Genomic DNA, 18,080 nt, shown 5'->3' on the forward strand with positions numbered 1-18,080 from the left:
CGGGATACATGTCCTATTTAAAGCATTCATCTGTAAACTAGAGTGAATTAAGTGCTGAGCACGTCAATCTGTCTTTAGAACACATCTCAACTGTGCTTAACAAACATCCTGAAGATTCTATGTACACCTACTGCATATACACTGGCATCTGGTATACACGAAGAGTAGTCATCATAGTAGGATTGAAGTAAAAGTAGGTCAGAGATAGCAAAAAAAAAGTCAATAAATTATGGAATATAGATGCAATCAAGAGTCATCAGGTTTTTGCTTGGTGAAGGTGTCAAACCATGAGACATGACTGCCTAATCCAAATATTCTCAAATGTGGAGGAGATTTTATTGCAGCTCTTGCATATTATTTGGCAGAGGTTGGATTTTCTGCAGCTTCTCAACCAGAGGTCATTCTGGGTGGGTTGCATGTGGCACCATCTTCATGCACCAACTGTGTTCCATTCTGAAAAATGCCTTGCTGGTACACAAGAAACTCTCTTAGCACTATACGAGCAACGCATTTTGAAGTATGGAAGTATATCTACAAGACATTTTTGAAAAGGTTGTTTATAATCAAGAATGTTCATTTATTCTGACATGGCCCTGCATGTTGAGATGAATAATTATCTGGTTTAGTCATATTGTTGTGGAGCCGGGCGACGGTTGCGAGCACGACCGCTCGGTGGAGCAGTAGGGTCGACTCTACCGCACACCCGGAATCTAGATCGTACCTTTCGGAAAACTCCGAGGGTACGGGTCCCTTACAGGACCGTGAATCGTCAATAAATCAACCATGTGGTACAGGGTTATTTGCCAAACTTCAAAATACCTAGAAGCCCACGTGGCGATCTACCGAGTATTCACACCCTCGACAGGACTCGAACGGGACGAGTTGTTTCCGTGCTTGACCCGTGCCTAACCCGAGCGGGCGGTTACCGAGGTCCCGTCGGTCCAAATACACACCACTACGGCAACAACGGCCTTTTCAATTCCCCAACACGCACCTTGCTAAACCAATAAAAGAAACACAAAAACGAGCTGATACATTCAACAGGGGATATTTATTTACAATAGGTGGGGAAGGGAACACACAAGAGCAGAATTAAACTGACTATAAAGAAATGAAATCATGTACAGCACAAGCACTTAACAGTTCCTACTTAAAGACAGGCCCACACACACACCCAAAAGAAACGAAAGGGACCTTCCCACCTCGTGCGATCTTAGACGAGACGAGCGAACCAGGCCGGCGTCAAGATGCGACCAGCCCAGCGCCAGCAGACCATGTGCTCGAGCTGACAGAGAACCAGACTCCAGCGACAGGACGAGATGAGAGCAGACGCCGGCGACAGGACGAGATCAATCTCCCCCGTTCGTCCAAAATCACCAACCCTTTCTCTTGAGGAGGGAGGGGCCTCTTTCCCTGACTACTCGCCTCTTGATTGGCCAGAACCATAGCGCGATTCCCTGGCCGCCCTCCATTGGACAGACGCACGGTAGGTGGGTCAACTCCCACCCTTCTGGGCGGAGTCCCGAGCAGAGGTTTTTGTGGCTCCGCCCACCTCCTCACCTCTGGCCGCGTGCTTAATGGCGATCGTGTTGAGTCGGAAACGGGGAGGGTGAGACGCCCGCTCCTTGCCGATTGGCTAAGGAGGGACGCCATGCCTACGTTAGGCTCCGCCCATGCACACGCTTGCTGGCGAGCACGCGAAGAATGCCGCGAGCGTTATGGCTTCAGGATGGAAGTGAAGATGGCGTTGTTATCGTTGTTAGAAGTGTAAAAATCCAATCTATAAAAATAACACAGCGCATACGTACATTTAATTACCCATTAGACAAGGGAAAGGGAGCTATCTATCCACATTTACTTATCGAAATAACTGAGCTATGGGGACCTGAATGTCTGTGTGCACAAGGCTTCCAGATTCGTAACACTACCCCCTCGCATTTTTACAGACTCGTCCCGAGTCGTCAAATTTGCGTGTGACCAGCATGTGTCAGTTTTCCCCAAGTACATTTTACCTTTGGATCCCTGAGTGCAACATTTTTTTTTTATATATACATGTCCCAAAAATAAATAACCTAATGAACTGCGTAACTAACTAACAGACTCACACGGACAACTTCAATAAATTGCCGGCGCGAACATAAACAACAGCTGGGTTAAACTCATTTACAATCTTAACGAATATTTACACTAACCATGGCCCAGGACCGGTGATCTGTGCAAGAAAAAAGTGAAAGCCATTGGTGCAGGAATGAACACAAAAAAAGGATGCATGGGCTGCGCAAACGCAATCCCGTGGTGAGGCTGCCTGCAGGGCAGTCCTTGCAAAACACTGGATGATCCTGGCGCACATGGTTGAGGATGATGAAACAGGGACAAATGCAAATAAGGGGTAGCAGGCATGGAGTTATGACAAGGCAGGCAACAAGGCATTGCAAGGCAAGGCAATGCGGACCATGAACTGCAGCACAAGCAGGCCGGCATGTGAAGCTGGCCAGCCTCGGGTATAGTCCGTGAAGTTGTGGAGGGAGTGCGGTGGTGCCGGCCGCTCCGAAGGCGGGCTCGGACCTAAACTATGGTCTCCCCCCCAACCTATTGCCTTTGCCTGTCTTTGTCCATATACCCCCTCCCTTAATTTAAAACAACAAAACAACCAAATTTAGCTGCTTTTTATTTTTCTTATAATTTCGTCTCCCTAAACCCCTTTCTTGTCCTTGTCCGGCTAACCTATCCTGTCAACCTAGCCTACTCCCAACCCCTAAAATCCCTTTGGAGGGGAATAGAGAGAGACTAGCGTCCTGTCTCGAGGCCCAATGAAGCCTCAGAACAGCCTCGCACAGATTTCAGCAATCTTCCCCAAGGTGGGTCTGTGGCCTACAGAAAGCGAAGGGATGGATGGTGCGAAGGGGTACATTTCCTAACTGTCCTAACATTTATTAACTTTAAACTACCCCGGGGCTTTTCAAAACGCCTGTCTCTTTAAACTATTGGTTCTGGAAACCATGATTCCCGTCGCCTGTGTTGGTGTCCTTTCAATTTTTGGGCCTTGCCCTAAAATTTTCACTCATGCCCTCGCACAATTTCGTGGCTGGGTAGCGTGGCTCAACTGGCAAGGACTTCCCCTCTGCCGAACTCTAACCATGGCACCCCCGGGCCCTGAGGCTGTCTCCGAGCCTGCCTGCCCCCCTATGAATGCAGGGGGTTGCCCTTCCTGGCATTGCCCCCCTCCGATGCCCACGTGGCATTTTGGGTCCAGTTTCCGACGGGTCGCCCGTGGCCACTACACTATCCCGGTCCCTTGGCCTACTCTGACCAACTCGTCCGGTGCCCGGGGTGCCCTGTACTCGATACTCACCTTTTGATAGCCACGCTCCCAGCCGGTCCATGGACTCCTGCACCCCTCCAAATGGGTTTCATGCCTTCATTCACCACCAACAGAAAGACCTCCTTTTGATAAATTTGATGAACCCACTAACTAACATTACACTGACCCTGGGGTCACTTGGGGTGGGTTCACTCCTCCCCCCACTCATTCATTCGCACCATGCATTCCCCATTCACTCCACTCTCTCACTCGGGCCCGCTGACCCATACTCACTCATTATGTTTGTTTCTTCTTTTTTTTTCAATTTATTCATATCACTCCACAGCCATTCTGATAACTAAATTCCCCTAACTCATGCTCCCTCGTCTTCCCTTATACTAATGCATGTTCCATTTAATCTACGTAGCTAAGCTACATCCCCACCACACATTCCATGTCTGTCCATGTCTCCCAAAACTCATTTCCCATTTTAAATCTAACCTAAAATCCCTCTAACTAGTCCATGGGCCCCATGGAGGCCGGCTCATGCCCCCATGAGGCCGGTCTACTGAAGCTAAACCCATCGCGCTAACTAGTGCTTCCTTTGCCCAAACACCGGGCTGTGTACTTGGAGCGAGGCTTTTTTTTTTCCTTGCACCGCCAAGGCGGCGGTCGGTGGCTTGCCCGTTCGTCCCTTCCATCGGGCGGTACGTGCAGCCTTGGAACCCGGCGCGGAAGGCAAATTAACCCTTTGTGGCCTATTTAGCTCGCCACTCGTGTCTCCCGTCTGGATTGGTCCATGTACAATTTCCATGCATGCACGGCATGTTACTCACACCATACTTACCTTCTGGCACACTCGTTCCATTCACACTCCTAACCACACACACCGGGACATCACACTGAGGAATCGTGTTACCACAAGCAATCACAGGGTTTCCATACCCCCCATGCTCCGCGTGTACCCGTTCAGATCACGTAACCTTCCTACCTCGTTCAGCCCGATCGGACTCACCCCGTCGCGATCTGCTTCGAGAGAGCATAGCGTCTCCCTTCGTTCCTTAAAGAGGCTATCCTGCTGCTCGCACCAGGTCACGAAACATTCCACCAGCCTGACCCCATTGTCCCCTCCTAACTATATGTGTGTGTGCTCGTCCTTTACTTCATTCACTTCGTTCCCTTCTACTTGTTCCATCTCCTGTGTCTCTGTTATTTCTTTTAATTCCTGTGTTTCTGTCTCAGTTTTCATTTCCGTCGTCTCTTCATGTTTACTAGTTTCAGTCTCCCCAATTATCATGTCGTTGCTCGTCATCCCTACACGTCTCCCCATCAATTGTCATGGGGTCGCTCGTCATCCCGACCTTACCCGCCTCCATTGTCCGCATTTCACCATGTGCGATCGCCCTTATTGCCTTTTGCCCTACCTGGAGATTCAACCCATGCTCTGCATCTCACCCCGCTGTGTTTGCATATCACCCCTCAGTGCCTGCATATTCGCATATGTCTCCACTGAGACATAACCTTGCATTTCTGTCCAACTCATAGATCTTCTGTCAGTCTTCGCTCAGAGAAATGATGGCATTCACTTCATCCAGCAGGTACTTGAGAATCTGAACTATACGCTGTCTGAACTATACTCTGGTACTGAGTATACTGTGAGGTGTGGTGGTTCCATCTCTGACTTATTTCCAGTTGTTAATGGAGTTCGTCAGGGGTGTGTACTGGCCCCCACACTTTTCAGTGCTTGTTCGTGCTGGATTCTGGGGAGGATGTCGGAGAGATCAATTTGCCATGCATCGCTTGGAAATGTCAAGATTCAGTCATCTTTGCAGATGCTGGATATCCTTTTGGGGGCCCTTGAGACACTGAGTGAGGAGTCAGACCTGCTGAGATTATGGGTTTCCTGGGTCAAAACTAAGATTCAGGCTTTCAGTGACATCTTGGATGCTGCCACCTTGTCTGTACCTATTTGTGGCGAGGATGTTGAGGTCATAGAGAGATTCACTTAGCTGCTCGACAGATTCTCTCAGCGAGGGAGCCTTGTGAGTGGAGGAGGCCAATGGGCTGACCACGTGCCTCGTGGTTGCAGCAGGTTGGTCAGCATCTCAAGGAGACCAACTCAAGGAGATGCCAGGCATCTGTTTGGGTGATGGCCAGACGGAGGTCCCTGGAGTACTGGCGGAAAGTGGATGCAGCGACGCGCTGCTCCAGCGCATGCTCCCATACCTGACCTGACTTTATAAATGCTGGCAGTGATGACCGGGTACCAAGATGTCCCGCTTTGATTGGACACCTGACCCAGACCCATGACGTTTTTCATTATAATTTAATTGAATTTATAATGGGATTAAAATAAATTCAAGTCAAATCAAATGGAAGACCAAACAGGTACAGTCCTGCATTGGAGTCATCAGAAGGAATCCGAACAAGTAAAAAGCAAAGATAATAAGTGTGATGAAGTCATCAGGAGGAACCTGGATAGGATTTGGGTTTCAGCTGCCACTCCTCTACCCTCAAACCCATCCAGGCACAGCCAAGTGAACCTTTTTCAAAATAAATAAATAATACAATCAAAAATAAAAACGAACCGAAATCAAAAAAGTTATATAATACTGGCTACCAGATTAAGTTTCAGATTAAGTTAAGATTAAGTTTAAACATTAATTACTGTGTCCAATTAAGTTTAAATTTAAAACATGTATTCCCCATCATTACTAAATAATAAATGTGAAGTTTCATGTCGATTGATTAAGTGGTTCCAGAGAAAACATTATTTTATACTAGCAAATACAACCCGTCGCTTCGCTGACCGGGGGGGTGGTATTAAGGAGAGGGGTTGAGAGAGGAGGGAGGGAGGGAAGGGAGAGAGAGAAAGAAAGGAGAGAGGGAGGAGAGAGAGAGAGGAAGCTCGGAAGGGGGGAAGAGTAAGGAAGTCGGGTGGGGGGTGGGTGGGGAGAGCGATGCCGCACCAAACGTTGCTATACCACAGGAGGGAAGGATTCAAGGAGGTGGTGAGAGGGGGGAGAGAGAGAGAGAGAGAGAGAGAGAGAGAGAGAGAGAGAGAGAGAGAGAGAGAGAGAGAGAGAGAGAGAGAGAGAGAGAGAGAGAGAGAGAGAGAGAGAGAGAGAGAGAGAAAAGAAGAGAGAAAGGTGAGGGGTGGAGGTAGGGTTAGTAAAGAGAATTATATGTTTTGCTTAATGACTCAACACGTACGCAAAAACAAACTCATGTCAGTACAGCTGTACACACAACACAACAGAGTTTATAATGTAATCCGCCGGCACATCTGCAAAAACTTTAATGTCCCAGTTGCAGAAAATTTGTGGGAACATGAACCAAAAGTAATCACTGAAAACATGGAAGTACCTACCGCTCACGTATGAACTAATGATCCCTTCAAGCGTGAACATCAAAAACAAAGCGTTGTGACCGGATATCTTAATTAGGTACAAAAAATGAGAAGGCATTGCTTATTGAGGTGTTAATAGCATTGATTTTGGACTAAACGATGCAAAAATCAAGAAAATGACCAAACACCAAGACCTCATGAATGAAGTGAGAAGATCCAGGAAACTGAAGAATGCCAAAGTGGTACCAGTGATAGCTGGACCGACAGGCATGATGACAAAGAACCTCACAGAGATATTAAACATAGGGGCAGTATCATTGGGTGCTCACCTTGTAGCGGCTGGATAAGATAGTCAGGCAACCGCTAGTAGGCATTGGTGACCCACAAAATATATTGTTGCGGTTGTGGAAATTCGCAAACCACCATTCAGGTCCCGTAGGTGAGATATCTCTGTAAGTACATGTGTAGTTAGCCCCAAACCCGTTGTTTAGAGGGAATAAATGTGATTCATTCGGGCTGCGATGCTTTGAGATAGCCGTTTTTCTGTTATATCTTTATTTTGAACCAACCACGTCTCAACCGCCATCACACAACAACCACCAACCACAACGCCGCTTCACAACAACAACAACGCCAACAGCCACGATCTTTACCTTCACAACTCGCTTCCACAAACATCGCATCACTGCCATTCCAAACGGCACCATGGCCATAAACCACCACCATAAACCCTCCACCACCTTCACCTCTCTCCTTCTGCGGCCATTCCCGCACCACCTGTGAGCACCGAGCGTCGGGCTGTCCTGGGCTCGTACAAGATACGCGCCGAGCCGCGAGTGCAAAATGCGGCCTTTCTGAGGAGAATTCGGATCAGGAATGCTACACACCCACTTCTGAACCGTCCAATCAGCAAGCGCGGGGCGGTTTGGCCCCGCCTCCAGGCATGTCTGTGTGGAATCGAGATATGCAAATTCTAGGATCAGGCGAGATTCACGCCCCTTTTCCTCCGTCCAATGGGCGAGCGTGGCTCCACCCCCGAGCTCGTCCTGATCCGGAAATTTGCATATGGGTTCTCCTGCCGGCCTATAAAGCGCTGAGCGCAAGGCGAATCTGGGCAGAGTCAGTTTTGGAAGAGCGGAGAGTGGCAGAAAGGCAGAGTCAGTTTTGGAAGAGCGGAGAGTGGCAGAAAGGCAGAGTCAGTTTTGGAAGAGTGGAGAGTGGCAGAAAGGTCGAGTCAGTTTTGGAAGAGCGGAGAGTGGCAGAAAAGCGGAGAGAGTTTTGGGCAGAGTCGGGTTGGAGCGCGGAGTGGAGTCGGAAGGTGAGTGCGGCCCGGTGGTTTGCTGCAGTCGGCTGAGGAGAATTTGGGGAAGAGACCGAGGAGCTCGGGTCCGAGGCAAGGAAGACGGCGGTCGGCGACGAGGTCGCGGTGGAATCGCTCGTCACGGGACCCAACCAAGCCAGCTATACTCTTTCCCCAGAGCATCAACAATTCCCCCCCCCTTTTTTCCCCCGCGCTGAGATAGTGCGAAAAGGGGGCCCCGTTCCCACCCCACTCCAAGCAGTGCCAACAAAACCCGCGAAGGAGCACGAAGTCGGGGCACCGCCGCGCTGCCACATTTGCGGCTCATCACAAAGACACGGGTAGGACCCACCCGGTCTCGCGGACCTGACCGCTCTTTCAGGTCCTGCGCAAATATTGGCCCACAGGCCCCGTCTGCCCCCTTGTCTTTGAGGGTGGCCTTTTCTTTTGTTTCTGTGTAAACGTGTGTGTGTGGCGCCAGTCTGGTGAAGTAAAACTGTTAAGTGTTGCCGTGTGTCGGTCTTAGTCAGTAGTATCTGCGTCATTGTTTCTTTTGTTACATTTGCTTTTTGTGCATAATTGATTTAATTGTATATGTGTGCTCTCCGTGTTCCGCGGAATAAATGTGCATCATGTTGAACTGTTTTCCCGTTTCGCTTCGTCTTTTCTTTAATTGAATCTCCATCTTGCTTCAGGTAAAGGGTTGGTAGTGGGCTTAATATGCCCGATAATTAATCGGAACCATCGAGGCCAATGATAACACCGCTCGGTTATCCCGATAGTACGGAACGGATCGCTTAAGCAGCCCGTGTCCGGAGTCGACCTGCGGCGAGGTGCAATCGCCCGGTCTACCCTCCGCGTGGGTACTTAGGTAGATCGAGTTTGGCGAACAACCCTATCCCACGCGGGGGGCCGATTGGCACGATCGTGGTGAGGCCGAAAGGCCCACCCGTGACTAGCTCCCGGCGTTAGTCCGAGAGGGTGACGAAAGAATTGTCCGTCCGGTGGGCGACGTGCCGCGATTCGAGTTACGTGGCTGTTCGCACGCCGGCGGGCGCGAATTCGCAACAATATAATGGAGAAGAAAGTAAATACCTCTGGATGTTTTTTTTTAATGTCATGAAAAAACCTTGGTACATCACAGGTGATAAAGGTTGTAGTCAAGTTTCATTGGACATCCCTATCAGGACACAAACTGTACTGTACAGCTCGGTAAGTGGCTTCAGCACTCCAACGGAACGCTTGGCTTGGCAAGCGATTACCAATTGCCCTCGATACAACTATGCACCTGGAAATGCTCGTGCAGTGTCCGAATTGGACAAATCAACACTTTTTGGGGGAGTCGGAACTGATGATACTTTCAAATCTGGAGCTTACATCCAGGCCAAAAAAACATGGTGGCTTCAGACCTCAGCGAGGTTACCCAGGAAACGCCTTAAAACTCCAGACTGAGGTGGCCGAGGATCACCTGATGAAGGATATAATTAAATAAGGCCGTTGATTACCTTCAAAGGGGGTGTTTTAATTACCCCAAACACCCAATTTTCACTCTTGCACTTCCTTGTAGTTTTCTTAGTCTGCATGCAGTTTCAGTGCTAGGTTTCATGGTTTTGGAGTTCTGGAGGAGATGCGTGCACACGCACACCCACACACTGCCTTTTATTGGTAGATTTTTCTTCAATCCAATATGGCTGCCAAACGATGTGACCTATCCATTATTCCTGAACCAACTTGTACACATGAGGCTTGGAGAACATTTGCGTGAAGTTTCCCCTCGATCTGTTCAGCCATTCTGGAGATTTTTATGGATTCTTGGGTAAATCCAATATGGCTGCCAAACCATGTGACCTATCAATTATTCCTGAACCAACTTGGACACATGAGGCTTGGGGAACATTTGTGTGAAGTTTCCCCTTGATCTGTTCAGCCATTCTGGAGATTTTTATGGGTTTTTGGGTGAATTAAATAAGGCTGCCAAACCGTGACCTATGACCTCATATGTGTGAGCCTTTTGTTGCTCATGGATAGGCGTTCAAACGTGTAGTTTTGCCTCGATCTGTTCAGCCACTTCAAAGATTTTTGAAGGTTTAAAAAAATTTTTTTAAACAATTTGGTTACCAAATCACATGGCCGATGAAGCATCAAATTTTTTTTTTTCTGTGGATCATTTTATCCCTGGATGACCCTCAAAATTTTTCATATTAATCAGATGTCACGTTCTACATGTGCAATTATGACGTCATTAAAAAAAATTACACATTCCCCCATCAGCAGTACTTGCTATGTGCCAAGTTTCAATTTTTTCCTTGGTGCGGTTTCAGAAACACTGAGGTCCAATGTTTTTCCAACATGGCTGCCACACCACATGACAAATGACATCATAATTATAAAACATTCTACATGAGAAGTTGCACCTATGACCACAAAGTTGGAAGCACTGATTCATCTAGAATGTCATTGTATGCTGTTGCATTAAGATTTCCCTTCACTGGGACTAAGGGGTTGAGCCCGAACCATGAAAGCCCCAGACCATGATTCATCCTCCACCAAACTTTACAGTTGGCATTATGCATTCAGGCAGGTAGCATTCTCCTGGCATCTGCCAAACCCAGTTTAGTCCATCAGACTGCCAGAGGGTGAGATTCATCACTCCAGAGAATGTTTCTATTGCTCCAGAGTCAAATGGTGGTAAGCTTTATACCAATCCAGCTGATGCTTGGCCTTGCGCATGGTGATCTTAGGCTTGTGTGCGGCTGCTCAGCCATGGAAACCCATTTCATGAAGTTATTGATGAACTGTGCTTGTGCTGGCGTTGATTCCAATCAGTTTGGAACTCGGTCGTGAGTATTTCAACCGACGACAGACGATTTTTCCATGCTAAGTGCTTCAGCACTTAGCGCTCCCATTCTGTGAACTTGTGTGACCTACCACTTCGTGGCTGAGCTGTTGTTGCTCCAAGACGCTTCCACTTCACAATAACATCACTTACAGATGACCGGGGCAGCTCTCGCAGGGCAGAAATTTGATGAACTGACTTGTTGGAAAGGTGGCATCCTATGACAGTCAGTGCCACGTTGAAAGTCACCAAGCTCTTCAGTGTGGCCCATTCTACTGCCAATGTTTGTCGATGGAGATTGCATGGCTGTGTGCCTGATTTTATACACCTGGCAGCAATGGGTGACTGAAATAGCCGAATCCACTAATTAGAAGGGGTGTCCACATACTTTTGGCCATGTAATGTATATCCTCATGGGGGCCCTCCAGGCACCCAAACCTGGCACTAAATAGACGGGCCAACTGGCTGAAAAATAATGTTAAAAATAAATAAAAATCACTGGACACCTGCAACTTAAAAGTGAGTTTCCATTACTAACCATAGCAGCCCATGATGAGATCTTTGCTAACGCAAACGGTTAGAGTGCAGGATGTTCTATCGCTCTTCACATTTTATCACATCAACATCAATTTACAAACTTGCAAAGCAAAGCTTTCATGGAATACATTGTACAAAGAGGTAAAGTCAGGCTTTGTGTGATAAGCTTTATGTACAAGGCCATAAGAATTATTTTCCAAACAAGCAAAGTAGCAGGTGCAGAGAAAATCATTTTAAAATGCTTTTCATTCCAAAAAGATTGCAAACAGACAATAGATTTATCACTTTGTCCCCCTCAACCACTCATCCCAAATCCATCATCTCAACACCATCATTACCCTGAATTGCAGGTTTCTTCAACATTGCAAGCCCCAAGTGGGAATCTTCAGAATTCACCATCTCATTACACCCATTCATCCCTCCAGCAGTACCCAACCATAGATGAAGAAACTTCATCTTCCACACACCCTTGCAGAAAGCATCGCTGATTACGCCAACTGACAAACGAAATGCGCCTACGCACAGTTCCTTTGTGTGGATTGTCCCAGCAGAACATACTGCAACCAACCCGTGTTGATCAACATATGCCTCTTTGCTATGCGAGTTGGGGTTGAAGGCTAGGCCTCGTTCTTGAACAAGCTGTTTAAGTCGATGGATCACCGTTTCGACACCACTGTATTGCTCCATTGAGTAATCTCGACCGTTTGAACCTCCTCGATATCTCTCCATCTCCACAACTGCCTGCGATCCACTTGAACTCTCAACAGACCGACACAAACCACCAACATGAAGCAAGAGTTCCACATCTGGCCAAAAAAGATCAGGTGTGAGGACCATCGGTGCAGTGCAATTGGGATGCTGTGAATTTATCAGCTGAAAGATCCATTGCAGAAACTCTTTTGAAAATCTCTCAAGATCTAGTCCCACATTAGCACAAGCAACCTTTGTTTCCACATCGGTTTTATTTTCGATTTTGCAAGAGCTTTTTCGCACACTCAAAGGGATTTTTGTTTGGCAACCATTTTCAGACTTGAGAGGATGACGTGCAGAAGTCGTGGCACAATAAATATTTGGGTCGTCTTTGAGGACAGCCGTTTCATTATATGGTATTTTGTGTGATATACCTGCCTGTTGGAAAAGAAAGGAAAAACAAAACGAGTATCAATAACCAGAGCTGATAATGCCATTAAAATAAAAAATACTTTTGCTCACAAAATATAAATAAATGCTCTCAAATAGCACAGAATAGTTTAATGGTGCAACAATCATTTTGGTTTCAAATCAGCTAAAACAATCATTTGGTCATAGAACAAAAATGTGTCATCCTAAATCTGTATTTGTTGCCTCAAATCACTTCCTCTCACCATTTTCTACATTGTTAGCATGGAAGGTAATGACAAGGCTGACGATGTTCTCATAGAAAGTGCTGTTATCACCATGTGCAGTCAAAGTTGCCAAAATCATTAACGTTTTTTTCAAACACAAGAAGGACAGAGAGAAGGTTTGTCAATTATTGTGGAAGAAGTCTCCCCGGACATATCTCAGGTACTCGACAGTCTGGTATCCTGTTCAGTTTGCAAAGCACGTCTGAAGCATGCAAGGCCGTCATCATACCTGGCTTTTTGACTTCCTTCACTCAAACAGGCATTACGTTGCTATCAGTGAAACCCACTCCTCTAACCCTCTCCCCACTCCATGGCTGGAGTTCCGCAAGACTGTCTTCACTCCAATGTTGCTCAAATCCATAAACAACCTCTCCGGTGTTCTGAAAATCCGCCTCGATATTGATGGGCAGTGCCTGACAGGGTTCAAAAGAATGTATTTGTTAGGGCTCTTTTTGAGAAAAAAAACAACTGTTTGCTGAATTTGAGGGCTACCTTTGATTTTCAGAGGCAATGTTTTTGTTTTTCGAGGCTCCTTTTTCAAGTGTTGGTGCACGGTGCACCACAACAGGCCTTGCAGTGCATTTGCAACCTCCAGTCCCTGGTTAGATGCATCCCAATTCAGTACAGCTTCCACACATTTGTGGTGCTTTCATTGGAAGCAGGCTTATTATTATTGTTGATGGGGACGGTTGATGTACCTATCGGCCTCAGAAGATGATCTTGAAGATGCTTTCGAAGTTTTTGTCATACCAGTGTATTGCACAGGTTTTTGTCGAATCAGAAAGTGCTCCATCGTGTTGACGATTCCAGCATACGGCATTCTGTAATCCAACATGGGAGATACCGTATGGTACCCACAACCAGCCCGTTGCGTTCTGCGGCCGTACAGTGAGAGTCCGCAGCAGCACGGCTATTTTCGCCAGCAAAGCGCACTTTTGCTTGCGTGACTATGTATTGTTGTAAATAAACAACATGGCTGTGCCTGCAAGCAGATTGCTAGTTATCGTTCATGGAGTAGGGAAAGGAAAGATAGATCGCAGCCATAACGTGTTTGGATACTCTTCAACTTTCCATAATGTATGCTGATATTTATAGGGGTGACACATCTCAATATTTTGAATCTTTTGCCCCCACCCCCAATCTGATTTTGAGGGCTATTTTGGAGCTTTCAAGGGCAAATTCACCAACTGCCCCAGTGTGTTTTGAGTCCTGGTACCTGGCATCCCACTGACAAGCAAACAGCAGCTGGGTCTCCCTCTGCTGATCTGCCATTGATTACATACTGATGTGATAAATACAAGTCATTCAATATTGGCAGTCTCTGCCATCTAATTTCTCAGCCTCATAATCTGCCATGATTTCTCCTGGACCGACCACACAGCAAAGCTGGCTTCCAAAGCAAGCTACCGACTGGGAATCCTTTGCAAGTCATTACTCAAAATATCAGAACTACCCACAGCGTATAAGGCCTCTGTCCTTGGCACAATGGAGTAACGTTCTCCCCTACAGAGCGGTACCTCAAAGCAATTTTAAGCCAGAACCCTTACCAACTGCCCCCACCCCACAATTTTTTTTTTTAATCTGCAAATTACAGGAATTCTCATAAATCTGAATGAGATAATCGAGTGTAAACAAATAAAAATATACGAATGTCGATAAACGCAAGAAGAGCAATTTGCAATTATAAAAACAAAACAACAACATATTTGGTTTTGAAACAAACCCAGTATTTACGATTCCAGAACACACCTCCACCGCCCAGTACTTGAGCACTTCTTTCACCAGAATCGGCTTCGTTGCTTTGGGATCAAGAGCCACGTGATATTGCATCAGGTATCGTAAAATGATGCCCCTCCGCAACTTCTGCCTGCACAGAAATTCCTCAGCATTCTTGCTGTAAGTGAGGATCGCATCCCTCGCATCTGAAGCAAACGTCGATGAATACATGTAATTATTATGTATCAAGTCAAAAAATATAATATTGTAACACCAGTCCTTTGAACTAGAAAGGCAATTCACTTGATGAAGGATAATGCTGTGGTACTTTAATGATTGGCCTCCCACTCTTTTCTACAAAGAAATCTTCACTGGAACGTTGGTTTGATTTGAAGTACTGATAAACTCTGTATCTGGAGGTAAAACCATGACAAAATAAATACTAGAAGGGCACTCGGGAGAGAGCATACCTCCGCCACACAGTGCCTGATCCATGAGAGCATATCGGGACAAATATATTTTTGGAATATCATACTACATATAGTTTTTGGACCCAATCTCAATGGTGAAGAATCACTTAAAAAAATTGTCACATCCAGATTCGGATCTTCACCAAAATGGAATCGATTCTTTCTCGTCACACACCCAACGTGTCCTCCACATTTCGTCCGAATCCATCCACCATTTGTTGAGATATCGTGCTATATATAAATGTTTTGGCCCCATCACTCAATGGTGAAGAATCACTTTCAAAAATTCTAGTCATCGGATCCAGATCCGGATCTTCACCAAAATCTAATCAGTTCGTCAATGTCACATACACAACCTGTCCACCAAATTTCATCCAGATCCGCCCGCAACTTTTCGAAATATCCTGCACACAGACAGAGAGGAGTGAATACGTAACCTCTTTCACCTTCGGTGGTGGAGGTAAATAGAAGGGCACTCGATGGAGCACATACCTCCACCACATAATGCCTGATCCAGGAGAACATATCGGGCCCAAAACATTTTTGAGATATCATGCCATATATTGTTTTTGGCCCCATCTCTCAATGGTGAAGAATCACTTTTGAAATTAAATAATTCTTGTATCCAGATCCGGATTCGGATCTTCACCAAAATCGAACCAATTTGTCATGGTCACACACCCAACCTGTCCACCAAATTTCATCCCCCAGGCAAAAATGCTCGTGAGAACTTTCGTATACGAGAGTTGTACTCTCATATACTACAGTAGTCTGCAGAGAATTACTACAGAAAAAGAAAGTTGTTTTTGCCTGGGCCAGATCCATCCACGACTGTTTGAGATATCCTGCACACAGACAGACAAACAAACAAACAAACAAACAGAGAGGGATGAAAACAACCACCTTCACTTTCGGTGACGGAGGTAATAAAGGGACAATCCAGTGCAATGAAGTCAATTTTTTTTTCTGGTGTAGTCACAAACACACCTTCACGGCTGTTGGAATCCAAAGAGCGTTGGGTGACTGTGTCTTTCAGTGCTGAGAGTTCTTCATCTGTCAACTGGTTTAGCATCTCAGCACAGCCATCCCTTTCAATACCCAGAAGCATCCTGGAACCACAACCAAACAATGATTCCACTCATACCAATAGCATTACCATATCTACTCTCATCTTGAAAAATGCATCACTCGCTACTAATCTCCTGAAAATATTTAGTCCAAGAGCATTAGGTCAAAATAGGCCCTAACCTGGACATTTTTGGTAACAAGCTGATTTTTTCAGGATAGGTCCAGGAATGTGTGTGAAATAACATACTAAAAGTCCTCATGAATCCTCCTTGAGCGTTTTCCGCAATCCAAGATGGCGTCCAAAATGGCCGCCTCTTCTGTTTTTCTCATAACTTTGCAAGCAGGTTTCCCCAAAACACACTTTAAATGTCTACATATATGTTTTGAAGTATGAGGAACTCATTAGAATACATCTTAAGAGATGCTGAAGCATGCAAGCTGTACATCCTAAAACACTATGGAGCTCAATCAACGGTGGTGTTTGATGGATATGGAAGCGCAACTTCGACAAAGGTAGCTGAGCAGAAACGAAGAGCTCAGAAGTGTACCTCTAGTGACATCATATTTGAAGATGATATGCCAACCACCACAACCCAAGCAGCTTTCTTAGCCAACGGCAACAATAAGGCGAGACTTGTACAAACTCTACGTGACAAAATGCTCATGGCTGGAGTATGCGTCAAGCAGGCAGAAGCAGACGCCGACACCCTGATTGTCTCCACAGCACTAGCACTGGCAGAGTCAGAACATGTGCCAGTTGCTGTCGTTGGTACGGACACAGACTTACTGGTAATGCTAGTTGCTCGGGCAACCTCTTCCACAGATGTGTACATGCTATGCCGCAGTAATCCTGTCACGGTCTTCAACATTCATGAGATTCAGCATGCCATAGGGGACACAAGAAATCACTTGATGTTTCTTCATGCTGTGACGGGATGTGACACGGTCTCTGCGATCTATCGTCAGGGCAAGCGTAAAGCTTTCAACATGGTGCACAAGAAGCGGGACTACGACTTGCTGGATACCTTCACAAACAGTGGAAGCACCCATGACGAGGTGGAAAAAGCTGGGGAAGGCTTCATTCTTAAGCTTTATGGAGCCAGCAGTTTTGAATCTCTTGATGACTACCGTCACATCGCATACAAACGGGCAATCGGTCGCAGTTCCCCGAGTTCATCCTTTCAGCTAGAAAGTCTACCTCCAACTAGTGCTGCAGCAAAGCAACATTCATATCGCGCCTATCTTACCGTCCAGGAATGGATGGGTAACTCCTTATCTCCAACAGAATGGGGCTGGCGATTTCAGGACGGGACTCTTACCCCGGTAGAAACAGACATTGCTGTTGCACCCGACACTTTGCTGAACATGGTGGCATGTGGGTGTAAACCAGATGGTTGCAGAAGCATGACATGTAGCTGCAAGAAACTTGGGCTCTTTTGTACCTCAATGTGCAGTAAATGCAGTGGTCTCAATTGCAACAATACAGCACCAACTCTTATAGATGCCGACGATGATATTACCCCAACTTCAGAGGACATCAACATTGAAGATACAGCATCCGACGATGAAGACAATGACTGATGCAACTAGGTGTGTGCATGCGTAAGGTAAAGATTCATCTGAAACTTTTGAGGTTTGAATCTCTAGCATGATCTTGTTTTGAATGTCTTTGCCTCTTGAAACAGGCTAAAACAGCAGTGTGTTGATAAGTGGCGGACATTTTGAGCACCATTTGAATTTCAGAAAGAACTTCAGCGGTTTTATTGTTTCCTTTGTACTTTAAAGTATCTGAATGAGTTCCTTATTTCTCAAGACATATATTTAGACATCTAAAGTGCGTTTTGGGGAAACCTACTTGCAAAGTTAAGAGAAAAACATGAAATGGCGGCCATTTTGGACGCCATCTTAGATTGCGGAAAACGCTCAAGGAGGATTCATGAGGACTTTTAGTATGTTATTTCACACACATTCCTGGACCTTTCCTGAAAAAAATCAGCTTGTTACCAAAAATGTCCAGGTTAAACCCAATGCTCTTGGACTAATTCCCACCTCTCCCTAGTTTCCTCTGAAACCGATCAACACGTCAATTGCATGTTGGACAAACTACACATCGTACTG

The 18,080-nt window shown here is 46.2% G+C and overlaps 1 protein-coding gene across 7 annotated transcripts in view; it reads right to left on the reverse strand.

The window, feature by feature from the left end:
• Positions 1–11,470: 11,470 nt before the first annotated feature.
• C10H3orf38 (chromosome 10 C3orf38 homolog) overlaps positions 11,471–18,080 on the reverse strand; it is a 62,930-nt gene continuing 56,320 nt past the window's right edge. For all 7 annotated transcript variants that reach the window (XM_085899192.1, XM_085899189.1, XM_085899188.1 and 4 more), the window contains 3 exons: positions 15,882–16,003; positions 14,458–14,630; positions 11,471–12,451 (listed from right to left, as the gene is read on the reverse strand). In XM_085899192.1, the coding sequence (XP_085755318.1) occupies positions 11,627–12,451; positions 14,458–14,630; positions 15,882–16,002 (1,119 nt within the window). In that variant the 5' untranslated portion in view covers position 16,003 and the 3' untranslated portion in view covers positions 11,471–11,626. The remainder of the gene's footprint in view (positions 12,452–14,457; positions 14,631–15,881; positions 16,004–18,080) is intronic.

Source organism: Eptatretus burgeri, chromosome 10, assembly GCF_056783735.1.
Source record: "Eptatretus burgeri isolate ZD-2024b chromosome 10, Ebu_testis_v1, whole genome shotgun sequence".
Taxonomy (NCBI): Eukaryota; Metazoa; Chordata; class Myxini; order Myxiniformes; family Myxinidae; genus Eptatretus; species Eptatretus burgeri.